Source organism: Kogia breviceps, chromosome 12 (assembly GCF_026419965.1).
Source record: "Kogia breviceps isolate mKogBre1 chromosome 12, mKogBre1 haplotype 1, whole genome shotgun sequence".
NCBI lineage: Eukaryota > Metazoa > Chordata > Mammalia > Artiodactyla > Physeteridae > Kogia > Kogia breviceps.
The window spans coordinates 95,841,638-95,859,177 of NC_081321.1; the positions used below are offsets into that span (position 1 = coordinate 95,841,638).

The window sequence follows — 17,540 nt, forward strand, 5'->3', positions numbered from 1 at the left end:
GAAATTGGGGTTGACTGATTGAAAAGTACTTACAGGACAAATTTGAAAGTTGCCAAGTATTCTCTGATGGTGCCCGGTTCAGCAGAAACACAAATTTCTAACCTCCTCTGGGTGTGTGTGTGTGTGTGTGTGTGTGTGTGTGTGTGTGTGTGTGTGTTGGTGGAGGGGACTGTGTAAATCTACAAAATAGTTTTGGAAGGTGGATATCATTAGCTCCATCTCGTAAAGGACAAAAAAGAGACTGAGACTGATTCCCTGCAAACTAGCATGGGACGGGGCTGGGACTGGAACCGGCTCAGGGCCCTACACAAAGCAGCCCATGACACTCTTAGTGTCCAGGTGGGGATGTCTCCTCCTGTGAACAGGAGCAGTGACTTCAAATTGCTCCCCCCGCCCCCCCCCCCCCCAAAAAAAGCATGGTAGCCAGTCACTCTGAGCTCTGGACTCTGGGCAAGCTCTGTTGTTGTTTTTTTACAGTGAGCTTCTGTTACTTTTCTATTATATATATATATAAAAGAGTTACTGTTTAAATGTCTCACTTTAGCAGCCTAGCAGGTGGGTCTTGGAGGTGGAGAAGCAGGAGTAGAGCTTGGGCCCCTGGAGAAAGGTGTGGGTTTGAACCATTCTGTGCCATTGGGCCCTCAGGTTGTTGCGAACAAGAAAGACAAGATGAAGAAAGTAAAAGCCTCTTTGGGGGACTTCCCTGGTGGCACTGGGGGACTTCCCTGGTGGCGCAGTGGTTGAGAATCCGCCTGCCAATGCAGTGGACACGGGTTTGAGCCCTGGTCCGGGAAAATCCCACATGCGGCGGAGCAACTATGCCCGTGCACCACAACTACCGAGCCTGTGCTCTAGAGCCCGCGAGCCACAACTACCGAACCCGCGTGCCGCAACTACTGAAGCCCGCACGCCTAGAGCCCGTGCCCCACAACAAGAGAAGCCACTGCAATGAGAAGCCCGCACACCGCAACAAAGAGTAGCCCCTGCTCGCTGCAACCAGAGAAAGCCCGCGTGCAGCAACAAAGACCCGACACCGCCAAAAATAAGTAACAACAAAAAAAAGCCCTTTGGAACCAGAATGCTGTGGGAGGGTGGAGATTACGCTTTGCAGCTGACTCTTAGTTTGGCTTACGGTGGGGCCGTGGAGGGGGCCTGGGGGAAGTTTCTTGAACTTTGGTTTCTATTCAAGGTGGCCAGTTAAAAGAAACAAACTGCAGGTTGCTGAGGCCTGCGGGTATCCATTGCATGTCCATTCCTGGACAGATGTTCCTGGCGGAGACTGGAGGTGCCAGTACCTGCAGCCTGCTTCCCATGTAGCAGTGTGGCCTTGGGCAAGTCACAGATCCCTCCAAGCCTCATTTAAAAAAAAAAAAAAAAAAAAAAAAAGACTATTTTTGCAGGTCTCGCTTTTTGGCGGAAAGTGGGGATAATAGCACCTACTTTTGAGATTACTGTAGGGATAAATAACCTGATTCCTGAGAGCAGGGCTTCTCAAGCACCTCTGTACTGCAGACCTATCAGGCAACCTGGAGAAGCCCTTGCATGCCTTCTCAGAATACTCTTTTTAAACGCATAAAGTAAAATACACAGGATTACAAAGGAAACCAATTCTCTTGAACTACAGCTGGGCTTTTACATCAATGCACTAAAAAATAAGATCTGCAGTGAGTCTAATGTAACTACTGTAATTTTGAAGTTGTGAACGTGAACAATATTTTGCTGTGTCTGCAGTAGCTGAAATTTGACAGGGAAAAAGCTGTGATTCCTAGTGCAGACACTACTGAGTGTATTGCCTACATGCATAATCCAGGGGAATGTTAAATTTATCAGGTAGGAGTTAGTGAAAAAAGTTGCAAATGTTTTCCCAGACCCCTGAAGAAAGGTCACATACCCCTGAATTCTCTCCCTGGGCCCCAGGTTCAAAACCCCTGCCGTAGAAGGTGCTTCACGCCCAGCAGGTAACCTCCAGAAATGAGCTGAGACCCCCCTCCCTGACCTCCTTGGAGCAGAGGGTCCTCGGGTTCAATGCAGACCCAGAAAGCTGATGAGTGAGGTCAGGGACTGTGAAATTAAAGCCTTCCTGGTCTCTCTGGGTAAGCCATGGAGGGCCTGGTGAGTCAGGGGAAGTGCCAGGCGTGGAGATGCTGTGACCTCAGATGGTGTTCATGTTGTGTGTGGCCCGTCTGCAGGCTGCACTGGGGCAGGTGGCTGCTCGGGGTGGGGTGGCGGGGTGCAGCGTGGGCCTAGGCTGAAGGTGGCCTGTGGGGGTGAGGGAGCACTTTTGAGTCAGGAGGTGACCCTGCGTGGGCTCCAGAGTCCAACCGCCAGAGTTCAAAGCCCAGCTCCGTCACTTAGTAACTAACCCTGACAGGTCACTTCACCTCTCTGTGCCTTGGTTTCCTCATCTGTAAAATGAGGATGATAGTAGTACTTTCTTAAGAGGTGTTATGAGAATTAAGCATTATACTTAAAGCTCTCAGAATAATACCTGGTAAGAGAAAGTGCTTAATAAATGATGACTGAGGGATTTCCCTGGCGGTCCAGTGGTTAGGACTCCATGCTGTCACTGCCCAAGGGCCCGGGTTCCATCCCTGGTTGGGGAACTAAGATCCCGCAGGCCACGCAGTGTGCCAAAAAAAAAAAAAAGATTACTGAAACCCACATCTTCACTGTTATTCTAGGATTTATGAGACTCCACTTACTCAGAATATGTTTCTCCGTGCTGCTCAGAGATGAATCAGACGCAGCTTCTGGCTTCAAGGAGCTCCTAGATTAGGGAGAGGATGGGAACATGAGCACACACTTGCAGTTAACTAGGATCGCTGCAGTGCTTGTGAGCTTGGGGTGCTGTGCAGAGGTGGGGTTTGGGGAAGGAAGGCTTCCTGGTAGAGGAGCCACCTCAGCTGAGCTTTTTTTAAAAAAAAATTTATGTTAATCCTCTTATTTATTTATTTTTTGGCTGCACTGGGTCTTCGTTGCTGCACAGTCTCTCTAGTTGCGGCGAGCGGGGGCTACTCTTCGTTGCGGCGCGCGGGCTTCTCATCACGGTGGCTTCTCTTGTTGCGGAGCACGGGCTCTAGGCGTGCGGGCTTCAGTAGTTGTGGCTCGTGGGCTCAGTAGTTGTGGCTCGCGGGCTCTAGAGCGCAGGCTCAGCAGTTGTGGCGCACGGGCTTAGTTGCTCCGCGGCGTGTGGCATCTTCCCGGACCAGGGCTCGAACCCGTGTCCCCTACGTTGGCAGGCGGATTCTTAACCACTGCGCCACCAGGGAAGCCCTCAGCTGAGCTTTAAAGAAGCACTGGGCATTAGGGTTGTTCCAGAAAGAGCGGGCAGCTTGAACGGGAAGCTGGGTGCTCCGAAGTTGCTGGAGTGTCACGTCCCAGGCCTGGCCGTGGGTGGGTTCTTTGTGACCTGGATGAGCAGCTTGGCCTTTGTCCTCCTGGTAGCGGGTGTCATGCAAGGTTTTGTTTGTTTTCTAACTTTCTTCCCGGGAAGTTGCAAAAATGGTAACAAAGGGTTCCCTTCACCCAGCTTCCCTTGTTGGTGGTATACAGCCAATATACATGATCAAAACCAGAAAACTGGCATTGGTATGTTAGTAGACTACAGAGCTTTTTCCCTTTCCACCTTTTCTTAAACCTACATTCATTTGTGCGTGTGCACGCACCTGGGAGGGTTTTGATGCCACACGGGGGAGTGACGTTGACGTGTATGTCGGATACCCCTGACCACCCAATGGCAGCAGATTGGAGGGAGCCCGATGGAGGCTGTTGGCCAGAGGTGATGAGGGCCTGCTGGTGGAGATGGTGGGAGAAGAGTGAAGAAGTGTTTGGGAGGTAAAGGTGGAAGGAATTGGAGGTTGACTGAGAACAGGATGATGGTTGGATCTAGGACGAGAGTTGGGGAATAATGGAGGAGGGGCAGGATTAGGGGAGAAGCTGCTGAGTTAAGTTTGGGACGTGTTGAGTGAGAAGAACACCCAGCCCAACCGGGATGGGCGCCCGGCAGAACTTTCTGGACGCGGAGGCATCCAAGCTGGGTTGTAAAGGATGAGTAGGAGTTGGCTGCGGGGGGTGGGGGGAGGAGGAGGGCATTCCAGGTAGAGGGTTCAGGATTAGGAAAGGCACAGAGGTCATAAACGGTCTGGGTGTTGGACATCTGGGTAGCACTTCCCAGAAGGTAAGAGATGTGAATCTGAAATGTTGGGGAGGGGGTGAGCCTGGTGGGAGGAATAGATTTGTGAGTCACTGACATGACTCATGAGATCATGCAATGCAGGAGCTCATCTGGGGAGAGCATGTCAAGTGAGGAGGGCAGGAACATCATCCCTTAAATGGAAGACCTGGGCAGAGGAGGAGGAGGGCCAGCAGACGCAGCCAAGAGTCCTAGAAGAGGCCAGTAAAAACCTGTCCCCCACGGGACTCAGCAGCGAGGAGGTCCCTGGGATGGGGAGGGCCCTCGGCAAGCACCCTCGGTGGGGTGGGCACGGGCTTGCTGAGAGTAGGAGGTGAGGATGTGGGAACAGCGTAGACAACCCTTTCACGAAATGTGACCAAGAGGCGGAAGGGATAAATTGGGAGATTGGAACTGACATGTACACACTACTGTATATAAAATAGGTAACGAATAAGAACCTGCTGTAGAGCACAGGGAGCTCCACTCAGTACTCTGTAAAGGCCTCTATGGGAAAAGAATCTAAAAAAAAAAAAGAGTGGCTATATGGGTATGTACAACTGATTCATTTTGCTATACACCTGAACCTAACACAACATGGTAAACTATACTCCAATAATTTTTTTTTTTTTTAATGTGACCAAGAAAGGGAATCAAGGTTGTGCTAGCCAGAAGGGAATTCAGGAGCAGAGGAGGGAATTATTTTGGGGGTGGAGGAGTCTCGAGCATGATGACACACTCAGGGTCCTGGGACTGGGTGTGATTACTTAATGGGCGACAATCGGGGTAGTTATGGTGATGTGTGTGGGCCCTGGGGCCAGGCTGCTAGGGTTTGAATCCCAGCTCTACCTTGTTTCAGCTGTGTGACCTTGGGCAAGTCACTTAACTTCTCTGTGCCTCTGTTTCCTCCTCCACAAAATGAGAATGATAGCAGTCCCTATCTCATAGGATTGTGCGATCCTTAAGGAAGGTATTATGTGTATAGGGATCATGACAGCCCCTGGAACATGGGAGCCACTCAGGAAATGTTAATATTATTACCTGATTGTGAATTTATCTCGGTCTCAGTTTTTCTCATTTATTTATTCAACACTCATTCATTCTTATCTAGGTAATGCTTGGATTGGATGAGTTGATACTCATTCATCCATTTCTTTTTCATCCAGACCACCATTTCCTGAGCACTTCCTCTGTGTCAAGCATGGGCCAAACGTTGAGATTTTGGAGGGGCTAGCGCAGTCCCCGCCTGGTCTGATGAAGATCTGAGTCTTTAAAATTCTGTCATTTTCAAAACCTTCTCCAAAATGGAAAAAACAGTGTGTTTCCTTCATGGTTCTCAGGTCAACGGTTTGGTCTTTTTCTTGGGAAGAACAGTCCATGGACATTGGCAGTCCTGGAGCGCTGGGCTTAAAATCAGGCTACTGGGGCTTCCCTGGTGGCGCAGTGGTTGAGAGTCCGCCTGCTGATGCAGGGGACACGGGTTTGTGCCCCGGTCCGGTAAGATCCCACATGCCGCGGAGTGGCCGGGCCCGTGAGCCATGGCCGCTGGGCCTGCGCATCCGGAGCCTGTGCTCCGCAACGGGAGAGGCCACAACAGTGAGAGGCCCGTGTACCACAAAACAAACAAACAAAAAACCTGGACCCAGAGTTGGGGGACTGCCCAGCTTGGCGGTGGGAATCTTTTTTCTTCAAAAAGGAATGAGATTTGCTTGGCTTACATGCTCCTCGCTCCTCCACCAAGCGCCTGATCTGAGTTGTGCCTGACCCTCACCCTCGAGGAACTCGCCTCCCTCTTTAGCTGAGAACACATGATCTTTTAACCACTGCCGTAGTCTGCTCTGGCTACTATAACAAAGTGTCATAGACTGGGTGTCTTAAACAACAGAAATTTATTTTCGCGCAGTTTTGGAGGGTGGACGACCCACATCAAGGTGCTGGCGGATTTGGTTTCCAGTGAGAAGCTCTCTTGTGCTTGCAGACAGCTGGCTGCCTTCTCACTGTGGCCTCATCTGGCCTTTCCTTGGTGATGCCTGCCTGCGGGGAGAGGGAGGGAGAACTCTCTGGTGTCTCTTCTAATAAAGACACTAATCCTATCAGATCAGGACCCTACCCTTAAAACCCCATTTAACCTTAATTACCTCCTTTGAGGCCCTATTTCCAAGCAGTCACTTTGGGGGTTAGGGCTTCCAACGTAAAGTTTTCGGGGGACACAAACATTCAATCTATCAATTCTGCCTTTGCCCCCCACCAAACTCATGTTCTCATCACATACAAAATGGATTCATTCCATCCCGATAGCCACTGAATTCTTAACTAATTCCAGCATCAAGTCTCAAGTTCAGAGTCTCATTTGAATCAAATATGGTTAAGACTGGAGGTGTGATTCATCCTGAAGCAAATTCCTCTCCAGCTGTGAACCGAAGAAACCAGACAAGTTACAAGGTTTCCAAATACAATGGTGGGACAGGCATGGGATAGACATTTCCATTCCAAAAGGGATTCATCAGCAAGAAGAAAGAGGTCGCAGGTTCCAGGCAAGTCGAAAGCCCAATGGGGCAAATTCCATTCGATTTTCAGGCTTGAGAAGCATCTTTGGCTTGATGTTCCCCCTTCCCGGCCCACTGGGGCACAGCATCACCCCCACAGCTCTTCCAGCACTTTGCCCCCCAAGGCTCTGGGCCTGTTGCAAAGGAGGCAGTAGCCCCACCCTTTGAAACCAAGCAGGCAGCCCTGATGATTAGCTTTGGGGTTATATTTCCCTGTTCTTAAAGGATAGAGCGTGTTTGCAGCCACATGGCTCTATGATCCTGTCCTGCAGAATTCCAGAAGTGCTGCAGCCTTCCTTCATTCCATCATCCAGCCTTCTCTGTCCCCTTTAGTTCAAAGTGGAATTATTTCTGCTGGTATAATTCCATCTCTATTTCTGGCTTCTGCTGATGGCTGAGTTGATCCATGCTAATCTCCTTACCAAACGGTTGTTCAGCCACACCCTAGGTGTCCTCTTCAGAACACTCCTTCTCATTTTTTGCAATATGGATAAGCTGAGAATGTTCTAATTCTTCAAGTTCTGGTTCCTTTTGTTAAACGATTCCTTCTTCAGTTCATCTCTCTTCTCTCGTATTTTACCATAAGCGGTAAGGAGGACTCATGCCACAACTTGCATATCTGGCTTAGAAAGCTCCTCTGCTAAATATTGTTTCATCGCTTGCAAAGTCTACCTCCCACCAAACACTAGAACACTCTTCAGCCAAGTCCTTTGCCACTTTCTAACAAGGATCGCCTTTCCTCCAGTTTCCAATAATCTGTCCTTCATTTTCCTCTGTGGTCTCACCAGAATTGCCTTAGTGTCCGAATTTTTACCAACGGTCCTTTCGTCGCAGTCTGGGGCTTTTTTTCTAGCATGTACCTCAAAACTCCTTCAGCCTCTACTCATCGTCCGGCTCCAAAGCCACTTTTGTATTTTTAGTGTTTGTTATAGCAGCACCCCTCTCCTCGGTACCAAAATCTCTATGTGTGTAGCCAGGCTACCAGAAGAAAATACTGGATCAGAGCCCTACCCTCGTGACCACATTTAACCTGAATTACTTCCTCAGGGGCCCCTTCTCCAAGTACAGTCACACTGGGGGTTAGGGCTTCAACATATTAATTTGGGTGGGGGCACAAACCTTTAATTCATAGCAACCACCTATAAAAATATTCTTCCCAGGGCAGGGAAACTGAGGAAAAGGGAGGCATGTGGGGCATTAGGTGGCTGGCGGTTTTGCTAATGAGATGAAATCTATTTGTCAGCCCTGGCCTGGGAACTTTACACTCAATAAAATGAATCTAGAGTGGTCGATACATAGATCCAGGGACAGGAAATTGAGAGAAACATATTTTTGTGTGGGAGCCTTCCCCCCAGTCACTCCACAGACCCATCTGCCTTCTCTGGGACACAAGTGCTCACGGACACCAAGCACAGGCTCAGGTGCCTGGGAAGGTTGCTGAGCGGTTCCGCCTCTGCTGTGCCCTTGAGGGGGGAGGGCAGCAGTGTCTTCACCAACCTAAAGTCAGCAGTTGTAGGCCTTGTGAGCTGTCTGAGCCTCACTCTCCCCATCTCTCAAATGTGGGTCCCAGCATGGTCCAGCCCACAGTCAGGATCCGATAAAATGTGGAAGATGACAGCGATTCCATAAACCATCACATGCAGCCTGCCAGAAGGCCCGCCCTCCCTGACACCAAGGAGCCAACTCCTACTCAACCTTCAAAACCCAATTCAGACGGTGCCCCTTTTGAGGAGCTTCCACTTTCTTTGTGCCTCATCCCAGCCTGTTTACCACAGGAGCCTGGTTTGGGGTACAGCTGCTGGGATATCTTTGCATGCCTCTAACTAGGCTGTAAGGCCTGAGTAGGGAAGGCACCCTGGCCTTCTCATCTGCATATAATGGGCATATGGCAAATGTAGACTTGAATGTCCAGCACAGGAATTCTGATCTAATAGCCACCAATTTATTAAGTGTCTGCGGTATACCGGGCCCTGAAATGAGTGCCTTCTATGTATTAATCCTGTTGGTGGGTGCTAGTTGTAATCTCCAGTTTACCCAGCAGGAAACTGCCACTTGGGGGGCTCTGAACCCTCTCCGTAGCCCACGTCCATGGCTGCACCGCTCCTTTGGGATTTTGGTGGTCAGAGAAGTGGATTCACGCCCACCGGGTGAGGAGCCTTCTTCATGCTGCCTGGGGCAGAGAATGTTTATTGCCCGGCATGGGCGTCAGACTTATCAGGAATTACCACGGGGATGGTTCCAGGCAGCATTTGTTTCTGTTTGCTCAGAGCTCAGGGCCTAGAGAACTGACTCAGAGATGCGTCTCTGACCACTGAGGTTTTCTGAGAGGACTTCGGGCTGAACAACGGGGCCGGGGGTTGGGGGTGAGGGGTGAGCGTAATAGGGCAGGTGTTCCCAGGAGGCATGGGCTGGTGTGGGGAATTGTGTGTGTGTGTGTGTGTGTGTGTGTGTGTGTGTGTGTGTGTGTGTGTGTGTGTGTGGTTCTATAACTTTCTTGGGACCATCACCAGTTCTCATCCACATTAACTGTAGATTTTTTAAAGTGGTGACAGGTACATAGGTAACCAACTGATAGAGTTGGTTTGGTGACTCTTCACTATGTTTTCTGGACAACCATACATGGATACGGTATGGGACATTCCTTATTCCTTTGGCCTAGACAGTTTTGTCGAGCCTGGCGTCAACGCGTCCATCTGGAGTTCCCATCTCCCTTGTGGCAGATTTCTGGATTTCTTTGAGTGCGCGAGGGGCGCGCTTCTTGAAACCCACCCCATGGATGCACCTGTGAATGTTGACAGTGTATATTCTCTGGTCACTGCCTCGTTGGTGGTGGACCAGCCCTTCTTCTCGCCACCCTTCTTTGCGGGAGCCGTCCTGCTGGGCCGGGGTTGGAAAAGATGGTGTGGGGAACTGGACCAGCAAAGGTAAAGAGAGGCTCTAGGCTGGGTAGGACAGAGTCTGATTTGTGGTTTGAAAGACCCCTGTGTTGGGCTTCCCTGGTGGCGCAGTGGTTGGGAGTCCGCCTGCGGATGCAGGGGACGCGGGTTCGTGCCCCGGTCCGGGAAGATCCCACATGCCGCGGAGCGGCTGGGCCCGTGAGCCGTGGCCGCTGAGCCTGCGCGTCCGGAGTCTGTGCTCCACAACGGGAGAGGCCACAACGGTGAGAGGCCCGCATACCGCCAAAAAAAAAAAAAAAGACCCCTGTGATGACCTTGAGGCGATGGGGCCAGTGAGGAGGCTGGTCCTTGTCTGGGGCAGGTGGTGTGGAGGGATGGGCGTGGCAGCTGTGGCCACACCCTGTGCCGCTGGCCATGAGGCCTGTGGCACCTTCCCCCATCCCACAGCTCCCCTGCCAGTGCCGGGCCTCCCTGTGTGGTGATGGGTGCACCCTTGTCTTCCCCACCTGAAGACCCTGTCTTCCAGGGCAAGGATTGGGCCTGACCCCAGGCCCCCAGGAAATAAGGTGAATGAGTGCGTGATGGGTGTGTTGACGGGACCAGGAGCGGCTCCATGGAGGAGCCAGGCTTTGAAGGACGGATGGAATTTCGTTCACAGGATGGAGAGGAGCATGGCTGCACCGGTGGAAGGAACTGCAGAGGCGCAGGCTAGGAGACAGGAAACCCCAGCAGCCTGTTCCAGCTTCAAGCCTGCGTGGGGCGTGGGTGTGAGGATGGTGAGAGCTTGTGTCACAGACAGGGACACTGAGGACAGAGAGACGGACCAAGAGACCTGCTCGGCGAGGCACAGGCGGCCCGGGGCCACCACAGCCTGCCTCCTGAGGGAGAACAGGATCCTCGAGTCCGTCCCAGGAGACACTTGCAGAGGTTTTGGCAGGAGGGAGGAGCGGTGCTGGAGGACACACACTTCGCGGTTGTTGGACTGTTGCTCTGAGCCAGGCGCTCTGCACCAGTCTAACCCCTCACGACAGCCAATGCCGTGGGAGTGCCATCAGCCCCGCTTTCCCCATCACAAAAATGACTGCAGTCCAAAGTCACTTTGTGTGCACATGCTGGCCTTCACACACGGGTCTGAGTCCAGAGCCCTGGCCCTGCCTGGCGTGGGGAGCTGCTGTGTGCGACAGGGTTCTGGGAGCCTGAAGACGCGCTGTGGCTCTACCCCTCCTGGGAAGGACAGGCGGGAGGAGGGAGGTTCCGGTGGCCTGAGCTCTTTGTTCCCCTACTCTCGTCTCCTTGGAGCCTTGCAGAGGCTCCCCTGCGGGCCCGGGGCCACACGGCATCTCAGAGCTCAGAGTGTGGGGCAGGATGTGGCCCTTGACAAGCTGGGTTCCAGCCCTGTTTGCCCGCTCACTGGTCGAGTGACCTTGGGAAAGAGACTTCACTTCTTCGTGCCCCACTTTCCTCGTCTGTAAAATGGGCTTAGTGACCCCTGCCTGCTTACCTTCTGTGAGGACAGCATGGTAGAACCCAGGAGGAAATAAAGGACAAGGAAGTAGAGAAGTTTTAGGTGTCAATTTGATACACTTGCTGCCTCTCCAAAGTAGCTGGGTGTTTTTTACACCTTTTTTCCACCTCTTTGCCAGCGAGGCAGCGAGGATCCACTCCCCGTGTCCAAATGAATACCAGCCCTCTGTGAATGCTGTGCGGGGCCCGAGGTCCAAAGCGGGAGGCCCGTCCCCCAGTCCCGGGCTGGGCAGTCCCACCTCCCGGCCTTGACCATATCCTCTTGCAGTAACAGTTTGATGGGGCAGAGCATGGAAAGGGCCCATGAATGGCTGGGACAGAAAGTGCTGGCCATCTGGGCCGTGGGCACCCCAGCCTCAGATTCTGACCTGGGGAAGGCCCAGCCCCCTCCTGCCTGTCACTGCGTGGGACCAGCTGACCTCCATGGTTGCAGGGAGGGGGAGCCAGGCGGGCTGTCTGGACCTGGCCATGAGCTCCCAGCTCCCGGGGGCTCACCCTGGAGGGACCAGACCCCCAGCTGCTCTGTCTGAGCCTTCTTTCTGCTTAAGCACCCCCGCCTTCAGTTTTCACTCCCTGCATCTCCGGAGCGCCTTTCACTTGCTGTGCAGCTTCGGGCCATCCCTCCGCCCCGCTGAGCCTCGGTCCCCCTCATCCGTAACGTGGGGAACTCCCTCCGCCTCGCCGAGATGGTGCAGGTACCGGGCCGCCCCGGCCTGGTGCAGTGGGGGCCAGCCAGCTCATGAAGCGGGCTCCCTGAGCTTTGGTTTCCTCCTTGGTGAAATGGGGACAAAATGACACCCGCCTCATGGCAGATTCAGTGAGACCCTCATACAGAGTGCCTGGCCCACGTGCGGTGCTACATTGTAGCTGTGATCATCGGCATTGTTTTCCTGTGTCTCTTCTCCACACACTGTGCTTAGTGGTAAAACAAGGTTTCTCCCTTGAACTTGAGGGTATCCTGTGCAGTATTGGAGCCCCAGCCATGCATGGGAAAGGGCAGGTGGCCTCCAAGCAGCCCGGGCCCACCAAAGTCACTGTGTAAAACTCAGGGCCCAGTGGGACGTGGGTGTGGAGGGCAGAGCTGCGTCCCTGGTTCAGACACTTTGCGTAGACCTCGAGACAGGTCACCGCCCTGGGGGACACTCCCGCCACCCGGCCTGGCACCTGTGAGGTGGGTTGAGCACGGGAGTAAGGGAGCACATGTTGGGGACCTGGGGGTTGGACGGTGACTGCCCCCCGCTGACTGCCTGATGGGCTGTGTTCTCTCCCCAGAGACTGATGGAGAGGCAGAGACGGAAAGCGGACATCGAGAAGGGGCTGCAGTTCATTCAGTGAGTGTGTGACGGGCCCGGCTGGGCGGGGTCCTCTGAGGCACCCCCGGAGCACGCGCCCTCCAGCCCTCCCTCCCTTTGCTGCTCAGGCTGCCTGTGTGTTGGGGAGTGAGGAGGTGGGACAGGCTGGGAAGGGGCCGGCATGGCAGGGGCCAGAGGTACCCCTAACCCTGAGCCATGAACCCGCCCCGCACATACAAGCTCCCTGACCCTGGTTACCCTTTGGTCTCATCTGGCATATCATTTTACCCTCCCCCTCCATGCCTGCTCCTACGCTCCCTGTTAATTCTCTTGCTTGTCTGTGCACATCTTATAATATATCCCTAGTTCTGGCTTACTGAGCATGTCTTCCTGGCTCCGTGCTGGGCCCTCCACATCCATCATCTCTCTAAGCTTCACAGCAGCCCAGTAAAGCGGGTCGTCTTGTCTCCATTTTGCAGATGAGAAAACTGAGGCTCAGAGAGGTTAAGATACGTGTGTACAGTCACACAGCTATTAAGTGACGGAATTCTAACCTGGGTCTCGCTGACTCCAAGCCTGGTCAAGCTGACTCTCTGCATTATTTGCCCCCTGTACCCACATGCCATGTTTGTTTTTTCATCTTTTTCTTTACACGTAAAATATTTTTACTAACCCTTTTCTTTTATCTCTCTGAAATGGACCCTCCGAGGTGTGTTTATCATGATACTAATGAAGCATAAGCTCCTGGCCCCTCGCTTGCACCGGTCCTTTCTGAAGCCCTGAAAGGCGCCCTAAGCAATTCTTTGTTTCTCATTTTGTGTTCTTTTTCTTAAATACGACTCCCCACAGAACTGGGATTTGCATCTACACACCCTCATGTACTCCCCAATTTTGTTCTCTCACAGAGACCTGCAAAACGCGACCTGCCTTTTCACCACAAGCTGGGTCCCTTTTCACACACACACACACACACACACACACACACACACACACACACACACACACAAGATCTGTTCCTGTTTATATTCACACAACACGCTCTCCTTCCTCTACTTGCAACACAGCCACTTTTCCTGGCTCCAGCCTGCTCAGAGCTGCCCTTCACTGGGGGTTCCTCTTCCGTGGGGGGGGAGGGCTTTGATTTTGGGGAAGTGCCTGAGTTTTATTCAGAGGCCAGTCTGGTGAACAAGGCAAGCTTTGGGGAGTCTGTCTTTTTTTTAAATTTTTTACTTTACATTGGAGTGTAGTCGATTAACAATGTTGTGTTAGTTTCAGATGTACAGCAAAGTGATTCAGTTATACATATACAAGTATCTATTCATTTTCAACTTCCTTTCCCATTTAGGTTGTTACAGAGCAGAGTTCCCTGTCCTATACAGTAGGTCCTTGTTGGTTATCTATTTTAAGAATTCTGGTTTTTTTAAAAATAAATTTATTTATTTTTATTTATTTGTTTTTGGCTACATTGGGTCTTTGTGGCTGCACGTGGGCTTTCTCTAGTTGCGGTGAGCGGGGGCTGCTCTCTGTTGCGGAGCACGGACTCTAGGCATGCAGGCTTCAGTAGTTGTGGCACGTGGGCTCAGTAGTTGTGGCTCACGGGCTCTAGAGCACAGGCTCAGTAGTTGCGGCGCACGGGCTTAGTTGCTCCGCAGCCTGTGCGATTTTCCCAGACCAGGGATCGAACCCGTGTCCCCTGCATTGGCAGGCAGATTCTTAACCACTGCGCCACCAGGGAAGTCCCAAGAATTCTGTTGTGAGGTCACTGATTTTGGCGGAGCTGGGACTCTGAGCCCCCGACCTAGATCCACATCCCGGCGTCCCTGCTTCCTGGTGGTCTCAGTGCCTGCGAAATGGAGATGATGCCACTTGCCTCCCAGGGTCCTTGTGCTTGGGATCAATGTTAGCCTTGTGTCCTCCTTCCCCTTCCCAAAGGGGAGCTCTGAGAAGGTTTAGCAACAGCCTTCTTGGGAACCCATGTGTTGGTCTCCTGAGGGACTGCTTGCATACGTAGTAGGACCTGCTCCTTTAAAAATGACTGTTTCCTCACGTACCGACCTCGTGTGCTTAGCAAACGTTTATTAGGCACCTCTGGGCACAGAGCACCGTAGGAGCCATAAAGTGGTCTGGACAGGTGGATGGATGGCTTGTGTAGAGCCTTAAACACCAGGACGAGGCGACTTTGAGGACAGGGTATTGATCTATTGAAGACGAAGCTGATGCTGGAAGAGGAGAGGCTGGAGGTGGGAGACCTGTCAGGAGGACAGTGGTGGGGCCAGCGCTGGGGCAGGAGGGACGGGCCCTGGTCTCTGACGGTGGGAGGCAAGTGAGAGGGCGGGTGACCGGCCCCGCTGTCATAATCAGGGACACCTTCTCCCACCCACACAGGGGACCTCCGGCATCTCCTCTCACCACTTGTCACTTACTAGCTTAGGCTGCTCTTTTTCGCCCAGGTGTTCAGAAAGAGCCCCAGCCCTGCCCTCTGGCCCTGGCTCTGATCTGCTCTGTGACCTTGAGCAAGTCACTGCCCCTCTCTGAATGTCTGTTTTCCCCTCTGTGACACGAGAGACCAGAAGACAAACCCCAGCTCCCTTCCAGCCCTGCCATTTAGCCTCAGAGGTGTGCCTCAAGGCTCCTGGGCTGATGCTTTGCTTCTGTACCGAGCTGGCATTTTTTTTGGCCATGGGCAGGAGAGGGTGCGTAAGACCCCATCTACTTTTCCGAGTCTGGCATGAGGGGTTAGGTTCTGGGCCTTGGCTGGGGTTGTGTGGGTTTTGCGGGCAGGGACAGAAGTGCAGAGACTCCCAAACTAAGGGGTCCTGAGGTGGACTTCGGGTGCCACCCAAGGGCCTGCAGTTGCAGGTTTGGTCTGGGGGGACACGGTCGTTCCCAAGGGCTGGTTCCTTAGGCAGAGGACAGCCGGCTGGAGCCGGAGCTCTTTCTCAGCATCTGCACCTGGGAAAGCCTGGCTGCCAGGCCCTGGGGCGGACACAAGATCTTCATCCAATCTTCCATTGGAAAGAGAGGGCCAGCATGGTGTCGATTTAAGGAGAAAAAAAACGGCTATCCCCTGACCCCAGTCCACAAGGTGCTGTCTGAGGTCGGAGCTGGGGAGCCGGCTCTAGGCGCAGTCTCTCATCTGAGGCTCTGGCTCCTGGGCCTCCGGGAGGCTGGGAACTCCAGGCCCACCCAGACCTTGCGTCCTTCTCCTTTTCCTATAGGTCGACCCTACCCCTGAAGCAAGAAGAATATGAGGTGAGCGTCAGGGGCCGGGCTGGAGGAAGGTGAAGGGCGGAGTGTCCGTGGTGGGGGGGCGTGGGGCCCGGGTGCCAGGGCTGGGGCTGAGTGGCCAAAGTCCCCTGAGCCCCGCTGCACCCCGCCCCGGCAGGCCTTTCTGCTCAAGCTGGTGCAGAACCTGTTCGCTGAGGGCAATGACCTGTTCCGGGAGAAGGACCACAGGCAGGCGCTGGTGCAGTACATGGAAGGGCTGAACGTGGCCGACTACGCCGCCTCTGACCAGGTGTCCCTGCCCCGGGAGCTGCTGTGCAAGCTGCACGTCAACAGGGCCGCCTGCTACTTCACCATGGTGAGCTCCTCTCCTGCAGCCGCTGCCCCGACAGCCCCAGAGGCTGGGCCCCCGCCCCCATGAGCCTCTGCAGCTCCAGCGTCCGCTCCCGTGGCTCTCGACCCCAGCGCGCAACAGACACACCTGGAGAGCTTTTAGAGGGCTAATGCGTAGTAAAAAAAAAAAAAAGGTTTGAATGGTATTGATGCGCAAGCCCTCCCCCAGATGAGCTAAGTTAGACTCCCGGGCTGGCCTGGGCCCTGGCAGGCGCCTGTGGGCCGTCAGGGCTGAGGGCTGCTGCCCTCATCGTGTCCACCGCCTCTTTCTGCAAACCTCTGAGTGTTCCTGCTCCTCCCCCGGGGCTCCTGCCCTCCTCACACCCTCACCCTTAACTCCTTTCCCCAGACTTCCAGCTTCCTCCTCCTTCCCTCCTCCCTCCGTCTCCAGCCGCCTCCTCCTCTTCCCCGTCCTCGCTCACTGACTCAGTCATTCCCTGACCCCGTGGGAGCCCTGCCGCGCGGGCTCTGCAGACGATCCAGACCGTTCTGGATAAACAGGCCTACCCGACGCCCGTTCCCAGCGTTCTGCGTGCTGAGCTGCCGTCCGGATTTCACTTCCTCTAGAGGCGCCTTTATTCCTCTCAGTCCGTGGTCTTCGGAGTGACCGGGCTCATCACTGTACAGTTTAAAGGCCTTTCCCCTCCATGTCCTGCCCGTGCCCCACAGCAGCCCCTTCGGCTGGACGCACGGATGCCCTCGACCGAGCCTGAACGCCAGAGCTGTCTCCCGGAGCTCTCCAGCCCCTCCCTGACCTCCTCCTCCTCTGCAGGGAAGGGAGGCTGGTCCCCAGTCCAGGTGGGGGCAGGAGGCTGGGGGAGGGAGGGTAACAGGCTGACCGGCCGCTTCCTGCTCCTCTCTGGCAGGGCCTGTATGAGAAGGCGCTGGAGGACAGCGAGAAGGCTCTGGGCCTGGACGGAGACAACATCCGGGCTCTGTTCCGCAAGGCGCGGGCCCTGACCGAGCTGGGGCGCCACAAGGAGGCCTACGCGTGCAGCAGCCGGTGCTCCCTGGCCCTGCCCCACGTGAGTGCGGCCCCACAGCCTTGCCCGCAGAGGCCAGGCTCCCAGCCCTCTGCACTGGCCCTCTCTGGGGCCAGGCACCACACCTCTCTGAGCCTCGCTTTCCTCCGCTGAGACACTGATATCGACACCAGGCGTTGCTGAAAATACAGTGTGTATTGACTTACTTAATCCTTGTGACAATCCTTAGAGATAGAGAGAGAGATGGACACTATTATTATCCCCATTTTAAAGATGAGGAGACAGAGGCACAGAGAAAAAGAAACTTACCCAAGATCCCGGCTAGGGGGTGCCGGAGCCGAGACTTGAACCCAGGCAGTCTGACTCTTAACTTGCACACTCTGAGAGCACAGGGTTGCAGTGGGCACCAGACGGGGTGCCACATGTGTGGGGACCTGATGTCCAGGCTGTCATCGGGCGGGGACGGTCAATGGGAAGAAAACCAGTCGAGGGTCTTGCTTGCCCCAGCC

The 17,540-nt window shown here is 53.9% G+C and overlaps 1 protein-coding gene and 1 pseudogene across 1 annotated transcript in view; one reads left to right on the plus strand and one right to left on the minus strand.

The window, feature by feature from the left end:
• The window catches only part of ZC3H7B (zinc finger CCCH-type containing 7B), a 53,161-nt gene that overhangs the window by 6,589 nt on the left and 29,032 nt on the right, over positions 1 to 17,540 (plus strand). Inside the window, exons 2-5 of the mRNA XM_059081046.2 lie at positions 12,411 to 12,469; positions 15,649 to 15,682; positions 15,816 to 16,013; positions 16,915 to 17,073. Coding sequence (XP_058937029.1) covers positions 12,417 to 12,469; positions 15,649 to 15,682; positions 15,816 to 16,013; positions 16,915 to 17,073 — 444 coding nt within the window. The 5' untranslated portion in view covers positions 12,411 to 12,416. The remainder of the gene's footprint in view (positions 1 to 12,410; positions 12,470 to 15,648; positions 15,683 to 15,815; positions 16,014 to 16,914; positions 17,074 to 17,540) is intronic.
• Positions 8,073 to 10,030, minus strand: LOC131767294 (large ribosomal subunit protein eL31-like; annotated as a pseudogene).